General features: G+C 36.4%; 1 protein-coding gene across 1 annotated transcript in view; it reads left to right on the top strand.

The window, feature by feature from the left end:
- AGMO (alkylglycerol monooxygenase) overlaps positions 1–18,330 on the top strand; it is a 193,513-nt gene that overhangs the window by 76,371 nt on the left and 98,812 nt on the right. Inside the window, exons 5-6 of the mRNA XM_009994982.1 lie at positions 3,857–3,960; positions 9,918–10,013. Of these exons, the coding sequence (XP_009993284.1) occupies positions 3,857–3,960; positions 9,918–10,013 (200 nt within the window). The remainder of the gene's footprint in view (positions 1–3,856; positions 3,961–9,917; positions 10,014–18,330) is intronic.

Raw genomic sequence — 18,330 nt, 5'->3', positions numbered from 1 at the left:
GAGCGGGGGGAAGAAGTAGAAAAGAAGGATATCATCATTAGACTTTCTTCCTTTTGGAAAACCCAGAAAAGAAGACCGAGTGAGACTGCTGCAAAAAGCCTGACTCCAATTCCTTAGTAACTGGAGCTTCATTGGTGCTGCAAGGCTCCCAAAGTCTTCTCCAGGCCACTTCCCTCAGCCTGTACTTTTCTTTCTCAATTAGTAGAATTCATATATTGAACTCATGCTAAAAAAGACACATCTCATTTTCCTTTGGAATTAATATTTTAATACAAATTTCTCAACCACTTGGAGTCAACTGATTTTAGCAGCTACACATCTGACTCAAATAGCTTCACGGAGATTTAAAGAGCCAAAGTGAATACTGAAGGCCAGATGATAACTCTTCAATCATCTAGCAGTTCCTGTGCAGCACCAATTTTCTTTCCTTCCTCACCTATCTACATGACATAATGTATTATCTTTTGATATTACATGCTGATCCTTTTACAATTTATACTGAGTGATGGAAGAAAACAGTAGTTTTGTGCAATGCTAGTAATAATGTATTAAACAATCATTAACTACAGCATCAAGACGTAGTTGTTCTGTTCTTCCCCAGATGCGAATAGCTTATCAGTTCTCCACCCATTAACAGGAGCCTGAGGAAAGCCACGCTAGGAAAGGAGGCCCTTGTTGTGCTGGGTTATAATTTGTGCAACTTTCCTCACAACTACAGGAAAAGGAAATGCCACCTTTATCTTCTTTTAAAGATAAGTCATCATAACAGTAGAAGATATGGAAATTTTCAAAGACCTGACTGGATGTAGTACTCAAGAACTGGTCCTACTGTGTTCAGGTAGTTGGACCTCATGTGGTTCTCTCCAGCCTGAATTGTCCTATAATTCTATGACATTCAGTCTCATGAATCAAAAGCAGGGCTTTTGTGCATGTTTGTGTTGCAGTTATGTATTTTTTTTAATTGTACCAACTACATTTGACTTAGGAAACATAAAAAATTTCATTAGCGGCTTGTTGGGGTGACTTCTGCAATTCCATCACCTTTTTTTCTGTAGCTTCATAGGAGAATTTTAATGGAGAGGTCTACAAAATGCAATAGTACTTCCTGTTTTCTATATAGATTGTTTTTTTAAAAAATTGATTTGGCCATATTTTAATCTAGCTCTCTTTTTTTGCATCAGTATGTAAAAATGCATTTGAAAAAGTGCATGTGCGAGAGTCTTTTATATTTTTGTTCTCATTCAAATAACTTTTCTCGTTTTGCTTCTACTTACCATTATGAATGAAACACTGAAATCAAAACTCTTCTATAGACACAAACATTTCAGTTTCTGTTGTGAGTAGATGGTGAGCAGGCAGCTGTATTCCTTGAAGAGTGCTTGGTCTGTTTCTTACATTTGTGAGATGCCTTTTAGGCATTGTGATGATAATATTTTTAAAGTACTGTACTAATTATTAAAGACTGAGTTTTGTGGTGATCTGTTTCACACTTATTCATGATGTTATTCTTTTGTTTCAAATAAAAAGATATTTTGTATCAGTTTCATCAGGTAAATTTTCAAGACTAAAATTATTTTTTATCAGCAATTCTGTCTATTTTGTCAAGGAATTTAACATAGCCTGTGCCATTGATGCCAACAAGAATAGGATTAAGGAGCAGGATTTAATTTACTTAACCATAACAGAAGTCAGAAACAGCTTTGGCAGTTAAATTACTTATAGCAAAATTGTTTGTTTATGTCCCTAATATTCCTGTGGTATATTTTTGAATGATAGATCATTTAAGCTGACTTGGACATCTAAAAGATTAACACTTTTCTGATATTCAGTTACCTTTTTCCATATTCTTGTTAGCGTAAGAGGCAGTTTAACGGAAAATGAATGCTAATAAAATGCCTTTTTAGTAATTCATTTTGAAAACCGTTTGACCTTAACTACAATGGAAGTAGACTGTAAAAATCATCATAGATTCCCTTCCTTGAACTTTTCATAATGCTGAAAAATGACTGGGGGAAAGAAGCAAGATCCAGTTACTGTACCCTGTTTGTACAGCTGTACTTCATTGAGTGGAGGCTTGTGTTACACACAGTTTGTGATAGGAAGTAAATGCTTTTAAAACAACTAAGGAGACAAGTCTTTAACCTCCACCTTTTCAGATGCTTTGTTCACTCATTTAGCTTCTGTCGAGGTCTTGGGAAACATTTCAAATACAAATTATTATCGAGTACTGAAGCTCACCTGAATAATTAATATCTGAGTGAAATCATTAGGCAGAGTCACATTCAGATGTTGTTGGGATTTTCTTTTGAGTAAGATCACTAATTCTTGATATAGTGAACACTTGTTCCTCCATGAACAAATGTTTTTAAAGAAGGAAGAACTCTGAGATTGAGTATTAAATCATTCATGTTAGTTGAAATTATAATTCAGCAACTGTAAGGATTTTCAAGGACTTAGAGGACATTGAAAAATTATGTTTTAATGTAAATTACTGAATAGTCAAAATTAATTAACTTTAAAATGTTCAATTTCTAGCGTACAAGACTGTTACCTCCTGCTACAAGACTAGCTAGTCCTCTGAAATAGTGAGGACACCTTGAGATTCATTAAGGCAGTTTTTTTGTCATTGTTTCACATTGCAAGTATATGTCAATCACTGGACCTAAACTATTTGATATAAGCTTGGCAACAGACAATTTTAGGCCTTTAAATACACACTATAAAATAATTCTGTGAAGGTGATTCTAGTATCTGCCAAACGCACTTCTCTAATTGCTCTGGTGGAACAAGGCAGTGGCAGAAGGAGTGTGCAGCTGGCAACCAGTAGACCTTTAATTTCTGTAATCGGCTGAGGTTTTGTGTGCTCTTCATCCATTGGAATTCACGTCACTTCAAATTTAGATTTTTGCTACATAGGCATTATTTGGGCTGGATTAACCACCCACTTTCTGATTTTGCTATAATTAAAGTCATCCTCATAGCTTGTGCCTGTACATCTGCTCATCATGACCATTTCTGTCTTGACTGTCCAAATATCTGTATCCACTGCAGAGCTGCCACCCAGATCTTTACTTAAGTGAGAAAATGGATTGAAATCCAATCAGGATTTTGAAGTATCCCGCTACACTGCAGTGCATTAGAGGTGCCATGTCTTCAGAGCACGTGACTGACACTGGCTTTGCTCTTATTTAGGTAACTTCTTTTTGACTGTAACACAATAGAGTGACTGCTCTCCTCTGAGTCCAGAGTTCCCAGCGAGCGGCTGTTTGTTCTGCCATTTGTCACCAATGGGCAGGCACTAGCTGTATTTTTGGGTCTGTGGTACAAGCGGGCTTGAAGATTTACATGTTCCAGAAAACTATAAGCATAACAGCAGACCAGTTACATTGTTTAAAATTAAGCATAAGATTTTTTGAACTTTTTGTATCCCCTTTTAGTCTTGAAATGTATCTTAAGTAAACAAATGGGGGCATGAAAGCATCCTCAGTCCTTATCCCTCTGAACCTTGTAACAGAACTCCTACTGACTCATGTTACTAGGACTCAGCTCAGGCTTTCTGGCTGCTTAACTCTCATCTCACACATCCTTCTCCTCTTCCAGCACTGATTTCAGTTCCTGCCACAGCTTTGCTTTCCTCAGCATGAAAGTTACACTAACTTGTGTCCACTTGCTGACATTCAACCTAACCTACCCAAACTCAGCTCTGAGCATTACGTTTTATTACCTGCTATACCATGGTAAAACAGCAGTGTAAGTTGGGGGATTAGCTGCATTTAGCTTGAGAAAAAAGGCCTTGGGAAACAAGTGTTGCTTTGTTCTCTAGTACATACCTCATTAAAAATTATGTGTTTTGCAGAGGTTAATATACTGTGGGCAGCGCACCAAATACATCATAGTTCTGAAGATTACAACTTATTCACAGCCTTGAGACAATCTGTACTGCAGAAATATACCTCCTGGGTAAGTTATGCTAGATTTGACAAATAAATTAGTATCAATAAGATTTAGTAAAAGTGGAAACATGGTGTTTATTTCGCTTTGAAGAGAAACATAAATTATGAAAGATGTTTGACACTGAAAGCACAGAAGTTGAAACTGAAGATTCTGAAAATCATAGCTTTAAAAATACATTCACTAATGGTTTTGCAGCAAACTCAAAAAGAGATACAGTATTTAAGTTTAAGAAGGCTAATTATAACTCTGAATTTATGCTTTTCTAACTTTCTGAGTAAAATGGGGCAATTTTTTTCATTCAGTTTTTTATGCATAAGTACAGGGAAAGATCAGAGTGTAACGTAAGAACACTAGAATTTATCTGTATAAATGAAAGAGGCAGGGAGATAAATAATTAATAAAGATTGCTTTGGACATATAAACATATTTATTTGTCTCTGCTTGTTCATGTTATGTGTCAGTACTCCAGCCACTGCTTTTGCCTAATGTTATTTCAGACAGAATTTGTTTTAAATGGTGAGCTATATGCATATCCAGTATAAATTGAGTACTCATTTAAAGATTTAAAAATGTATATTTCCAAATGCATTCATAAATGTAACATACTAGTCAGTGTTTTGAGCCCAGGATAACTGCTAATTTCCTCAGTTTCTATCTGATGTTCTCTTTTGACTTTACTTTTTAAGGTTGTAGTTCTCTTCAATTTCTTAATAACGTCACAAGTTGATTTTCAGAATTTGAATTAAAAAGCGGTATTCAACATATTTTTCTATATATTAAATACATAAATATTCTTCTCCAATGAGATATAATAATGCTGGTGGAGGAAGCCCACAGTCCTCTGCCAATCTCTGCAACTAGGCTATGAGCAAGTGACTCACAGCCAAGAGTGTGTGCTCACACAAATGCAAATCCAGCGTAACTCCATTCACTCCAGTAAAGTAAGTCTGGATTTATGTTCATATAACTGGACATGGACTTAGTCTGTTGTTTATAACTGTTTGAGCCCATGAGTTAAAACGCTGGGTTTGAAAAAAAAATTACTAATTTATCATGAAAGCATATATACTGTTTCTTCATTTTGTTTCTTACAGTCTTCTCTTTAAATTCTTTTGATTTTTTTTATTCAGAAAATAGTCATCTGATGTTGGTAGGATTTACATGGCCATTATGAACAATAGCAGAAGGGATGCATCTCTGTCACAACTCTGCTTCCTATGTAAATATTGCCATGTTAAAGATTAAGCCTTTGCTCATTTATCCTTTGGGACCATATGTGCAAATGCTTAACAAAAGCAGTAATTCAAAAAAGACAAAAAAGCCTGTGTGTACATATGGGTGTGTGGATAAGCACTTCGTCTGCCTGCGTGGTTTGGAGGATGATACCGCAGAGAGAATGAAATATTCAGGAAGGCCAAGATGTCTGGCCTGCTTAGATTCTGAAGAACATCCTCAAGACCACACTGGTATCACTTGGCAAATAATATATGTACACTTAAAATACATTTGCTTTGAGCAAAGAGAAACAAACCTAGGAATCCATAATACTTTTGTATACAGTGTTTTTTGCACAAAATATTTGGTAGTAGCCAAGACATTTGGTTTATGTAAATACTGTTTTGCCTACCCCCAGAACTTTTGAGAGTTGTGGCAGTTTTCTTTCTCCAAAGCCTTACTGGGCATGAACACAGAGCTTGCTAATTCTAGTAGCACTTCTATTTTTTTTGGACTGCCAGACTTGTCCGGAACCCCATCTGCCTCAAAGCTGAAACTCAGTGAAGCCTTTAGTTAATCTCTGAGAGTGATCTGATGTTGCAGAATGTGTACTGTTGATTGCAGTTTGACGTCTAGTTTTGTGGAGGCTGTGAGAAAACTGTGGTGGATGATGTGGGATTGTGGGACTGTTCTGCTGCCAGCTCTCTGTGTGTTTAAAGTTAAACATTATAAGATAAATAAATCAGCATATTAATCTGTGTGGGTTGTGCTTGAGCTGATTGAAAAGATGTGAAACAAAAGAGAAGAGAAAAACATGCATGCGGTACAATCAGTGCTGTGAAATGTACTCCTGACTTGGAACAAATGTGTATTGTTTCATGTCGTTTGCACACACAGGGTTTCTGTTGCTCCAGTGAAGGGGCCATAAAGAAGCAGACCTACTGCTAAGACTTAGAGATGGTTTTGAAGCCCGTTTTGTGGGAAAAAGGTGTAAGGAAAAAAAAGTGTATTCATTTTTAGGAAGAAACTGCATGCAAATTCTATAGAAATTTTTGTTTCTGATGGAACACTTAATGAAAGTGTAATTGTGAGAGAGTTGCATATGTGCCTTGAAAAGCTATGATCTAATTTTTTGAGTGCCAGTTCTTGACTTTCCTCCACAAGATTCAATTGCAAATATTAGGTCCATAATAATTTGATAGCTTTAGACTATATGTTCAGATAAAGGGTTGAATTATGCCTTGTTGGTTATAAAAGCAGTGGGAACATCTATATATAAATCTGGAAAGGGAATAGGTAACACTGTTCTTTTCAGCATAGAGTCATGAAGTTCACTTGTTATCTACTGAGTCTGCCCCATCTGGGATCTGTAAGGCAAAGGTTTTTTTTCATCCTTGCCTTCAACTCCTACAGAATCCTTGCAGAAGTGTAGCCCACATGAAGTAGCTGTCAGTAGCTGCCCCATGTTTCCCCCTGTGCCCTGAAGCCCTCCTGCATCCCACAGACCCTCAGTGGCTCAGTCCTCAGTGGACCCAGACCCTTGAGAGACACAGCATGGAACCGGACAGGCTCAGAGCAGAGACCTCAGCCTCCTTCCTAGTGCTCCTCAGAAATATCACATTTCCCACTTTCATTAGTGGAAGCATTTATAAGCTTTTTCCTTAGAGATGAGAGAGCTAAAGGTAGGGCATGCCCATGCTGGTGAGTGTGCAATGGGCACACACCCTTGCAAAGGGGCAATGTCTGAAGTGTGAAGGCACACAGCTAGAGGGCAGCAGCCCCAGATGTGGATCCCTCTCCTCTCCACCCCCTCGCTGAGTCACTTTCCCATCAGGTTATTACTTGTTGTGGCTCTCTCTTTATCTCTGCTGCTGAATCCATGAGTGGGAAGAGATCTGTGAGTGTGATAAACATTTTTTCTGCAGTTTTGACCAGAAATTTCATCTTGGAGCCAGGAAAGCCTTTCTTGTACAGATTAGTGAAAGCTGGTACATTCCAATGAAATGTTTTAATTTGGTGAATTGGCATTTCCAGTAGAAAAAAATATGTGATTATTTAATTTTTTTTTTTTCTGACATTGATCTTGTTGTTTCAGTGGAACCACAAATAGGAGAAACCTTTTTATGGGAGAGGTTTCCATTCCTCCCTATGGGTTCTATTTCTGTAAATGATCTTTGAAATCCTTTCTGTGCAAAACAAAGCTTACATTGCAAGGAAACATGAAGCAGTTAGGAAATCATTCTCCTTTGTCAATCTCAAATTTACATGTAGATTTATATAACATTTCCCCTCATCTCACCACTTAGCAGGGAAATCCTAGTACTCATTGTGAGAAATAGGTTAGAAAATAAATAAGAAGGTGATCCTTCCTTCCACTCTGAGTAATCTGTAAATACCACCAAATTGCCTTTAATACTTTCAGGGGAAAAAGCATATAATTTTTAACTGTGCTTTCAATCCTGCAGCCACTTCCATGAATAAGCTGAAAACCATCTGGGTTTTTTTGGGTTGTTTTGTTTTGGTTTTTTTTCTAATGAACTTCCTCTCCACTCCTTTAAAAAAAATTCCTATGCTTATCATGCCATTAGACAGGTACAATCAATAATAACAGAAACCTGCAGTAGCTTTACTTAAATGTGGCCTTATGTCCACCTTCTTTGTAAGATAACCTTGAGAAAAACCATGCCAGCCTTCTGGCAAGTATCTCCGAGTTTCTTTTGTTTTGTTTTGTTTTGTTTGTGTGTGTGTGTTGCCCACCCACTTAAAATAATTGAAGTCCTCCCTAAGGTACTAAGGGGGACCAGGCTAGAAGAAGGAGGAAAAAGGGATTCGGAAAAAGGGACTCAGAAAAGAGTGATTCCATGCCAGTGTTCAGGACATTTCTTCTAAAGTATGAGTACTTGCACTATGTGTCTGTTTCAGAGCATGGAGAATTGTGGGTTTGAAAGTTTCTCTTCTCTTTAGTAGTGTTCAGCTGCGATCTATGTTTTTAATTCTTAAAGAAGTCTCATGCCTACCTCTACTCCAAAATTTCATGCCTAAATGTCACATCCCCCTGATGGAATTTAATAGTTCCCACCTTAGGTAAGAGTTGCTGTGAATGTTTGGGAGTTTCTTAGGCTGTGTGACTCTTAGGGATTGAATGTACAAACTTCACTGTATATGTTTTTCCTTTCATTTTTGTTGAATAAATGTTATGCAAACTCTTCATCCTTTCAGAATCAGACTGATTAAAACAAAATAGCTGTTTACATTATTTCCCCCAAGTTCCAGAAGCTCAGAATTATCCTTCTACCAGCTTTGAATTCCTCTACTTCTTGGAAAAGAATTTCCAAGACATTAAGCCAGAAATACCCCATGTGTAGCTTGTGGGACAGTTATGATCTGTGAAGCCTTTGAGTGTGGGTTTTGAAATCATAGCTGCCGTGACCCTACCAGGTGATACTGAAGGAACTTAAGGGTTTTTTTTCTAGTGCTTCAGTCATTGTCTGGTGTTGAAGCCAGCAGTCTGAGCTGGGATTGTAGGGCCCTAGTCCTCCCTTTGCTCATGACAGTGAGATACGTCTGTGGCGACTCTCAAGAGCAACAGGCACACCATGGGGATGGAGATGCAGTTGTTTAGCAGCCTTGGTGTGTCCTCTTGCCTATTAAGTAGGCCTTTCAACAAAGGCTGAAGGAATATCAGCATGAACCACTATGTGCAGACCTGCACTAAAGGAATTCCTGGCTCAGGCAGACTGTCATGGCTATCAGATTGCTTTATCTGATGTTCAACGATTTGTTTTTTGTGAGCAGGGCAATTGGAATTTTAAAATGGATTTTGCTACTTTTGCCATGTTTCACAGGAAGCTCTTATTTGTTACCTTGGCTTCTCCTGAGTGTTGAAGAGTTTTAAAATTTTGAAGATATTTCAGCTACTCTTTGTTTTAGAGAAAATCTGTTTTAAGAAAGGTTTAACTTCTTGATGCAGCTGGTATAATACAATGTCAGGTTCAAGAAAAAAAATAGTAAGAATAAATAAATAAATAAATAAATAAAAGTCTTCTTCTGAAGAAAGCAGACTGACTTTTAACACATGAACATGTCAGAAGACTTACTCTTTTGTACAGCCAGTTCAGCAATTAATTGTGAAATTCCTGGGACTTGACTCTGCATTAAAGATACCAGTGTCTTTCCTAAGGAAGCAGTTTTCTGAAACTGTTTTCATGCTAGTACATCTGTAGAGCTCAGAACTGTATCGGGACTTCAGGGGAGATGCTGTGAGGAAATTAGGCTGAGAATTTATAATTAACTTTGAAAGCCAAGTAAGCTGCCTTGCCCTTATGGTGCTCACGTAGGGAGTTTGGATGGAAAAGCTATAATGTTGTAAATTCACACCTTGCATACTCCTCGATAATTCTCCCCTATAAGTGAACCCTTCGTGTCAAGGATGTGTTGCTGTCTGCTCTGGGTAGTATACAGAGTAAACATGTTTAGTTTCAGGATTTCTGAGTTATTTTCTTGATTTTTCTATTTGCTTAGTATGACTTTTGGGAAATTACTTTTGCATCAGTATATGTCTCATTTGATATAGCACATCTAATAGTAATATAATAATCAGTGTCTATTCTATCTAAAGTCTGCATGATGGAGATACCAGAAGAAGCATTTATCTTGTGCAGTGCTTTGAGCTCCTGAGATAGTACTTGGTTATACCACCACAAATTTAGAATCTATATCTAACATATATTTTCTTTCTCATTTTTCAGATTTTCAACTTGCCCATGGCTCTTTTCATTCCCCCTTCAGTGTTTGCTGTTCATCTACAATTTAATCTGCTTTACCAGTTTTGGATCCATACAGAGGTAAACCAGGTTTATAAGCCATGCCTAAACAGTTAGCCTTTTGCAGTGTCCTGGAAATCCACTAGCAGCTGATTTATTGTGTAAGAAAAATCTTTGTCTGACTTCTTTAAGGAGAAACATCTGTTCATTTTTATTCACTTTTCTGAATATATATTGCTAAGTTTATAAGAAGCAATGAGGCCAGTTGGTCCCAATTAGATTAAAAAAAAAAAAAAAAAAAAAAAAAAAAGCACTGCAAAGAATAAAAACTTTTTGCTATTTTAATACTGTATTTTGCTATCTTGCAGCTTATTAAACATTTCTGGCAGACACTGAAACTGCTTTAATTTCTAAGATAAATATTTTAGGGAAAAAACATCCAAAACCCAGTGCTTCTTAAACATCATTCAGAGTTGCAACTGAAGTCACATACTATTTCTTCCTTAGTGCAAGTAATTTTTAGAGGAAAAAGGCTCTTGATTATCTGATGGGAAATTGTTTATTACTGCACCTATTTGTTTGTGTTTTGTGAGTGCATATGCCATATCTGGTTTACATAAACATATGGTAAATATCCACTGTTATTAGTAAATAGTTTCCCACATATCTCAGATAGTTGAAAAGCCTTTTCCCTTCTCCCTCACACTACAGTAGAGATGTTTAAAGGTATCCCATGTTATATGTCAGTATTTCTCAATAGCACCTAGTGGGCTGTGAGCTAATTATCTCAACAACACTTAGTCCTTTGAATATTCTGACTATCCAGCTGCCTTTTTCTCCTCTGTAGCTTCATTATGCAATGTATAGGACAATTTGTTCAGAGGGCCATTTTAGTTTCTTTATCTGCTACTTTAGGTTATTGTGTTGCTTGAATTACAGGTTTTATTTTCTTTTTTTCTGTGCATTTCCAGGAAAAAAAAAAAAAAAAAGAAAACCCCCCTACTTACTATGACCCAGTAGCAAACTTCTGGTTTTCACTTCTGTTGGGCACATTTCTAAAGTTGCTAATACATGTCTGATGCTCTGCAGCATCAGGTGAATAGAAAAAGCATACAATGAAAAGTCACACACATCAGCAACGAGAGCTGGCATAAACACAAGCAATGCAGAATTGAGCTTGTCAAAATATTTTGAACAAATTTGAACGCCTTGAAATTGTACCAAATTAATTATCTGAATTGCATGGTAGCAAAATTTCTTTGATCTTGCCTTATGTACCCCAAACTGGTTTTACTGTGTTTTGCCACTAAGAAAAATAGAGGATGCCTCATCTATGTCTTCTCTAATCTTTGAAGCCATTTATTCCTTGGCTGAGAGGTTTCTAACCTGCTGCTTCAGATTCAGTAACTCAGTGAGGCTCAGCACTGGTGCCACAGTGTGCATCTAAGGTTTCTGAAGTGAATTTCAGTGGATTATGAATTGCCTATATCACTCCAAAGCTCTAAATCCTTCATAGGGCTTAAAAAGAATTTCCATGGAATATGACCAATGTGCCAAGTTTAGACACTAGTCTAAACAAAGATGAATTTCAGTCTGAATGAAAAGATAAGCAAACCTTACTATTAAATTATTGGGTCAGTAGAAAAACAATGGATCTTTTGTACTGATCTAGTTGATCCCATCTTAGATCTTTATTTACAAGGGAAGTTATTCTTAATGTTGATATTGTTGATTTTGTAGCACAGTTGAACTCAGTTGAAGTAGGTTGAAGTCATGCTTTAAGATCATAAATGATGTCAAAATAGAAATGGGTTTATACCATGTATTAGCAGATTTCCTGTTCTCAGGGGCAAAAACATATCAGAAAAGAGAAGGTAAGGGAAGTGAAATAGCAGCAGGTATTGCAGCCATGCAGGTTTAGATTAGCCAGTGTTTTTAGTGAAATTAATATGATAGTTCACCATTGTACTGAGGTCTTTTTTAAAAAACACACTCTTATAATTTAACTGTTTAAAGCTGTGGTATCTCTATTTTTTTTTCTAATGGTTCTTTTCCTGACTTTTAACAATTCTAATTATCATACATAGATTACAGTAAAATGAAAGTCCACTCTGTAAGTCTCAGTTTCTAGCAGTTTGCCAACATATGAGGTTTGTTTGGGGTTACATGCCTGAGGTTACACAGAAAACAGTCTCAATGACTGCTGAAATCCTTTGGTTTAAAAGTTGAGATTCATCATTCCCCAACAGCTCTGGTGTCCTCTGGGAGCCCATGGTGGGTGCTGTTATAGGGAGGCAGTACATTTCATTAGCCATCTTCTGGAGATATGTTTCATTATTTCTGTTCTGCCACTGCAAGATGGAATAGTTTGCTTCTAAAATGCAGGAGCCTTTGATAAGAAATTATAATCTTATTTTCTTTTTAATCAGTATTGATGTTTCCTAAGACAAGATTTGGCCCTATATTGGCTAGTCAAGTATGTGTGTAAATTGTATCTTCACAACCTTTGGTTATACATCTTTTTCCTTCAGAAAAAGAAAAGATAGTAAGATACAGGGGGGAAGAAATCTCCTTTCTGTAATAGGTGGGGTTTTTTTCATAGCACTGAAAAGCCTGATATAGGATTTGATTTATTTTGTTTTGTTTTGTTTTAGAAAAGAAAAGAATGTTATATTTAAATAACAGGAAAGAATTACAGTGTATGAATGATTCTGAGGGAAGATGTTTTGTTTTCAGAGTGATTTACATTGAATTAAGTGATTACAAGAGAATGATCCTGCTGTGCTGAAGCTTACTATGCCATGTTTCAGCCTAGAGTAAAGGTTTATAGCCAAAGTATGATTCCTGATATTTTCCTATACTTTAATTTTGAATGTGTCCAGTGTTGTTTCAAAAAGAAGTTTCCTGTGTTATAACTTCAACCTTCTTCAATATTTATTACATCACTTTTTTGTCCAACTTTGCTACCAGCAGATCAGACATGATCTATTTTATTTTAGCCCAAGTGGCTTGTATATTCCTGTGAAGACAGTACACCAAATCATAAAGATCACAAGTACCCACTCATTCTATCTCAGTTAGACTTATTTATTTCCTGCATACTTGCTATGCATTAGCTTTTGGCCTTTTTATATAAAATAGTACAACATTCTAAACACCATAAATCTTATGTAAAGATTATGCTATGCTGTTACTTTGGTACTAGAGATAATTTATTTGCTAAATCTGAATGGGCTATAGATACAGGAAAGGCATTTCTGTAATTAATAAAGAAAGGTTGGGTGTGGTAGAGTAAAAACATGACTTTGTGACTTAAGTTATGCATTTCATTTAACTGTATTCTCCCATTACCAGAATTTCTGCTCCTGATGTCCACTTTTTATTTTTCAACTGCTTCTATGCATTATTGCACTATGTACATGGCAACTGAAATTATATTAGAAATTTTCCAAATAATTTTTTAAAAATCTCTAAGTAGCACCAAAGTATTGAAATAAACTCATAGGAGTTTATTTAAAATAAATAAAGAAATAAATAGCTTTTAAAAACCAAACCCCCAAAAATTGAAGAAAACACTTTTCTGCAATGGTGCATAGCAATAGGAGCTCAATAAATCAAGAGAAAACAACTACTGGTGCTGTCCAATACTGTTTAGGTCAATGGAATGAGGGAGTAGATCTGCTCTGGAATGGTCTGGGATAAATGTTTCTATGACTAGACCATTCTCATCTAGATCATAAGGGGAGTAAAAAAATACTTTGGTCAAAGAGCACTAAAAATCTAATTTTTCAAAAGCCACAAAATGTTTCAGGACTGTTACTGACAGACAGAAATACTCCATTTCAGTTTATTTTCACAGGTGATTTGGAAGGTCTATGGCTCATATTAAACTATATCCTTCCGTTATGCATTTATTATGACCAATAAGTTAGGTGTGTTTATAACCTGATAGACACCTGTGAAAAACAGAAATTAGTTTCTGTTGATTTAGCTGTAATTTTTATGAGATGTCAAATTGTATTTGGAAAGTATCAACTGAATCCATCCCTGTTGGTAGTAATTGCAGCAGCAGATTACTCCTTGCCTGTTTGATCTTTGACATGCATTAGTTTCTGTTTAATTTTCTAATTTAAGAGAAGACTGTAATCTGCCCTTTTACCATACTCACAGAAGTCAGGGTTCTTAAGGCTTCTCTCTTCCCCTTTTTAATGTATTTCTACCTCATCAAACTTTGGGAGCAGAAAAAGGTGAGCCACTACTATTAACCAGGAGTAACATGGGTGAAAACAAGGGAGGAATGGGAAAAATTTAGCCAACACCTCATGCAGGCTGGAAAAGAGAGACATGAAATTGATTCACATGTGGGCCAAAAATACATTTGATTTTGTCAGAAAGCACCAATTCAGTAAAACTGAAACTTGCTGCAGAAGTATATTGTATTTGTCAAAAAAATATTTTGCACTTATGTGTGTTGTGCACTGGTCTAAGATGCTATGACTTTCTTTAGCTTTGACTTCTGCTCAGTTTTCTTTAATGAACAACTTTGGAAGATAAATTTTGAAGGCTTCATGATTTCATAGAAAGCCATTCTGTTCCTGGCAGAAAGCCATACACTGCCCATCTGGGCTCCCTGAGTACAGGTGAGCTCTTAAGGCCCAACCCTGAAGTCCTTATATCAATCAGCTCTTTCCTAGGAAGATGGCCAGATTCAGAAAAAAATCTTCTATGTTTTCTGTTTTGTTTTTTTTTTTCTAGTATGAGATTATGGTTATATTATATATGTACATGTATGCATAAATATATATAACATATGGAAATATATACATAAATATATGGAAACTAAGAAACCAGATTGAAGAACAAAATAAAATTAAGTAAAATATATTAAAATGTACTTATTTATTTTAAGTAGCAGTATACCTTTGATTACTCTATCAATAGTGAAAGGTGTTCTTGAAACTCTAGAGGATGTGCCTTTTTAAGCAGAGGATATCTGAGACAGAATTCTGATGGATGGTAGTTAAAAGGAATCATAAAATCTTTGGATGATGTGATAAGTAAGTGACAGCATGATTCAATAGACTAAGTATTCAGTTATTAATTCCCAGGCTCTAACAGTTGATGTTGGTTCTTTATTTGCCTTTTTCCTATTTCCATTTTCTTGGATCTGCTTTTTCCACATGGTGTGCAGTAGTCCCATGTAAATAAACAAGAAAGGAATGCAGGAGTAAGCACACATAAGAAGGTTTATTTAAATGACTTTCAGTAGTTTAGTAATTTAGAAGCAATTTGGTAATCCATTTCTTAAAACTGAAATTTAAATTTGATCAAGAAATGTGACTTTGAATTTAAAAAGCATTTTAACAAAACTTACTTGACTATAATGCTTTTGAGTGTTTGCAGTGGGAGGAAGATCATTTTTATGGTTGTTTTGCAGAACTGGAGAAAGATTGTTGGTAATGAGCTAAAATCTTCAATAGTTTGCAAATGAAAAATGGAGATGCTCTGCTGGTAGGTAGAAAAAAATTGAGACCTTGTTTACAAAGGCATAAAATCATGCTCAATTTAACGTACTGTGAATAGTTCATATAAGATCAGTAAGTAACATTTAAAGCTTGGAAGTTTCTGCAAAATGGGAGCATACAAGTAATATTCAATGGATGTCATGGTTTGACCCAGGATTGACATATCAGCAACAACAACGCTCTCAATCCATTCCCCCTCCCACCCAGGTAGGGGAGGAGAGAGATTAATAAGGAGAGAGACTTTCCAGATTGAAAACTAAACTAGACAGCTTTTATTAAATACTAATGATAAAAGAAATAGGGACAATGATATACAAATGTGTTCAGGAAATGTGCAAAACCCTATTGCCTCCCCTCACCCCCAGCAACTCCCACGGCATCTCCTGAGCTGTGAACAGTCCCAAAAAGTCCCGCAGCTGCTGGAGAGAGCGGCAGAGCAGGCAGGAGCTGAGGGGAGAGTGATGGGGGTCAGGAATGCACAGGCCTAGGGATCAATGGTGATGGATAGATGGAGTCCACTCTTCTGGCCATAGATGGAAGAGTAGGGAAGAAGAAGAAGGAAAGGGCTTGACTTCTGTGATCCCTGACCTTATACTGTTGATATTATGGGTTGGAATACTCTGTTTGGCCAGGTTTGCCATCTGTCTAGTCTGCTCCTCCCTATGGGAGGGTTTCGGATACAACTCTTCTGCTCCTTTAGTATCCAGAGAAAAGTGTCCTTGGTGTGTCAGCAGTATCTATAAACACTCCAGCATTATCAGTCCACCAGCTGGAAAACTTGCTGCTACTTAAAAGAAAACTCTCTGAAGAGAGAAAAATAGATCAGTTTAAAAAAAAAAATTGACTTCATCCTGGCTCAAACCAGGACAATGTATCACAGTGGAAACAGAGCATAGTGGACCAATCTGATTTCCTGGCTAAGACAAGAAATGTGGTAGCATGTAGCTGCTTTTTGTTTCAAATAAAAAGAACAAAAGAGAGAGAAAATAAAATATTCATAGGAGAGTGCACTGTTCCTGTCCTGCTGCACTTGAAAATTAATTAATCAGAAAGAATGTCAGATTAGGTTTGAAGTTCCTTCTTTGGCACCTAAGACCTCAACAATGATCAGGACTGCTGACTTTACACCTTACTAGCCTCAGGATGAACCTCCTGTTTTAAACCTAAGTGCTCCTTGGCACTTCTATGTATCCAAGTCTACCCAGAAGTGCCTTGACCCAGTAAGTTAAGTATTTTATTCTTATCTATCTTCTTTTTCAACTGAATTGCAAAATAGAGAGGGACTTTAAAATACCTAAGTCAGTGAAACGAACTGCACCCAGTACCTTTGAGTCCAACATGGAGCACAGGAGCTGTGATCTTTTTCAAAAAGCAGCTGCTCCACAATAATCAGCTTATGTTGGAGATTTGTATTTGATGGGCAACAATCTGGGCAGAAGAACCTTTTCCTTTCCCTGTTGAAGCTGTGTCACTGGTGAGATCAGAAATGAAAAGGTCATGGGACAAGGACATGAGAAGGAACTTGACTTTTCATCCTTATAATTAAGACCTTGAGTTGGGTGTTGTTTTTGGGTCCTTTCACCAAAAATTCTCATTGCAAGAGACAGCTGTGAATATTTTGCTTCAGGAGCAGTGGGCCTGAATATTGCTAATCTGTCAGCAGAATCCCTAAACTGAAAATCATATTCAAGTTTTTTTGTTTTATTTAGGCTTCTTGTGTCTATCATGTCTCTGAAGAATGATCAAGATAAAAGTGAAATGAGTTACTTAGAGATTCAATCCGTTTCAATGCATTCTGCACCCTGCAAAACAAGCTAAACTCATTTACCAAATAAAGTTAGTATAATAACATAAAGGTACCACATAGATGTAGTGATAAATTAGAGATACTGCTGTCAAAAACAAAAATATAATTTTGCATTTCAACGTGATATATGTAATAATCACTATGTTTTCTCATGGCTTGTACTCATTGAGAATCTATTTCAATTAGTTATGGCTTCAAAGCTTCACAGAGAATTTGAAAGATCCTCATTTGTTAAAAACATAAAGTGTAGAATGCTGTCTATATTTTGATCTATTTGAAGAGGAAAGTGAAGAGCTATACTTGACTACATTTTAGTTTATTTCAGGGCTGGCATACTGATGTATTACTTTCTGATTTTTCCCTGCAATTGCCAGCATGTATTTGTCAAGCTGATGAAAAATACTGGAATGTATAGCAGTTTTTCTCCTGGAGTTTGTTTGAAATGCTTAACTTGATATATGACTGAAAAAGTGACTTTCTTTGTGCTCTGCTATTTATAATGCTGCAATTAAAACAGCCAGTTAGTGTAGGTTTTGTCTGATTTTTAGTAGACAAAATGACTGAAACTTCCTGTAGTGCTCATCTTTCCCACAACAAGGCTCAATTCAACCTTTAGAGAAAAAAAGTGTTTCATCCACTTATTGAAGTGTTAACTTAAATATTCACAGAAGATGCCAATTTGATTCAAACCTTACATCCTGGTTGAGGTGTAAAACAATGAAAAGTGACAACAGCCTACCTTCAAGATAATTTATTATAAACACATTTCTTAAGTCTGTTTGTTTATTATATAAATATGCCCTAAACCGGACTATCCATTAAAACTAGGCTTTCACCTCCCTTTCCTACAACCCAAGTTTACCAGAAATTCACCCCCTATGAAACTCTTTATGATCCCAACAGGCCTGATTCCTCTTGCTTGTTTTACTTCTAAACTATAAATATTGTTTTTTCGCTCCTCAGTGTGGAAATTTGGCTACATCCATTTTACATGCTTACTCGAGTAGAAAACTGCCTAATCAGATAGGAAAACAGTTGGTGGTGTATAAATCAGGGTTTGCTGAGG

Source organism: Chaetura pelagica, unplaced genomic scaffold (assembly GCF_000747805.2).
Source record: "Chaetura pelagica isolate M959 unplaced genomic scaffold, ChaPel_1.0 scaffold12, whole genome shotgun sequence".
In the NCBI taxonomy this organism is placed as follows: Eukaryota; Metazoa; Chordata; class Aves; order Apodiformes; family Apodidae; genus Chaetura; species Chaetura pelagica.
Note: the sequence above shows the minus strand (reverse complement) of the source record. Positions and strands in the feature narration are given on the sequence as shown.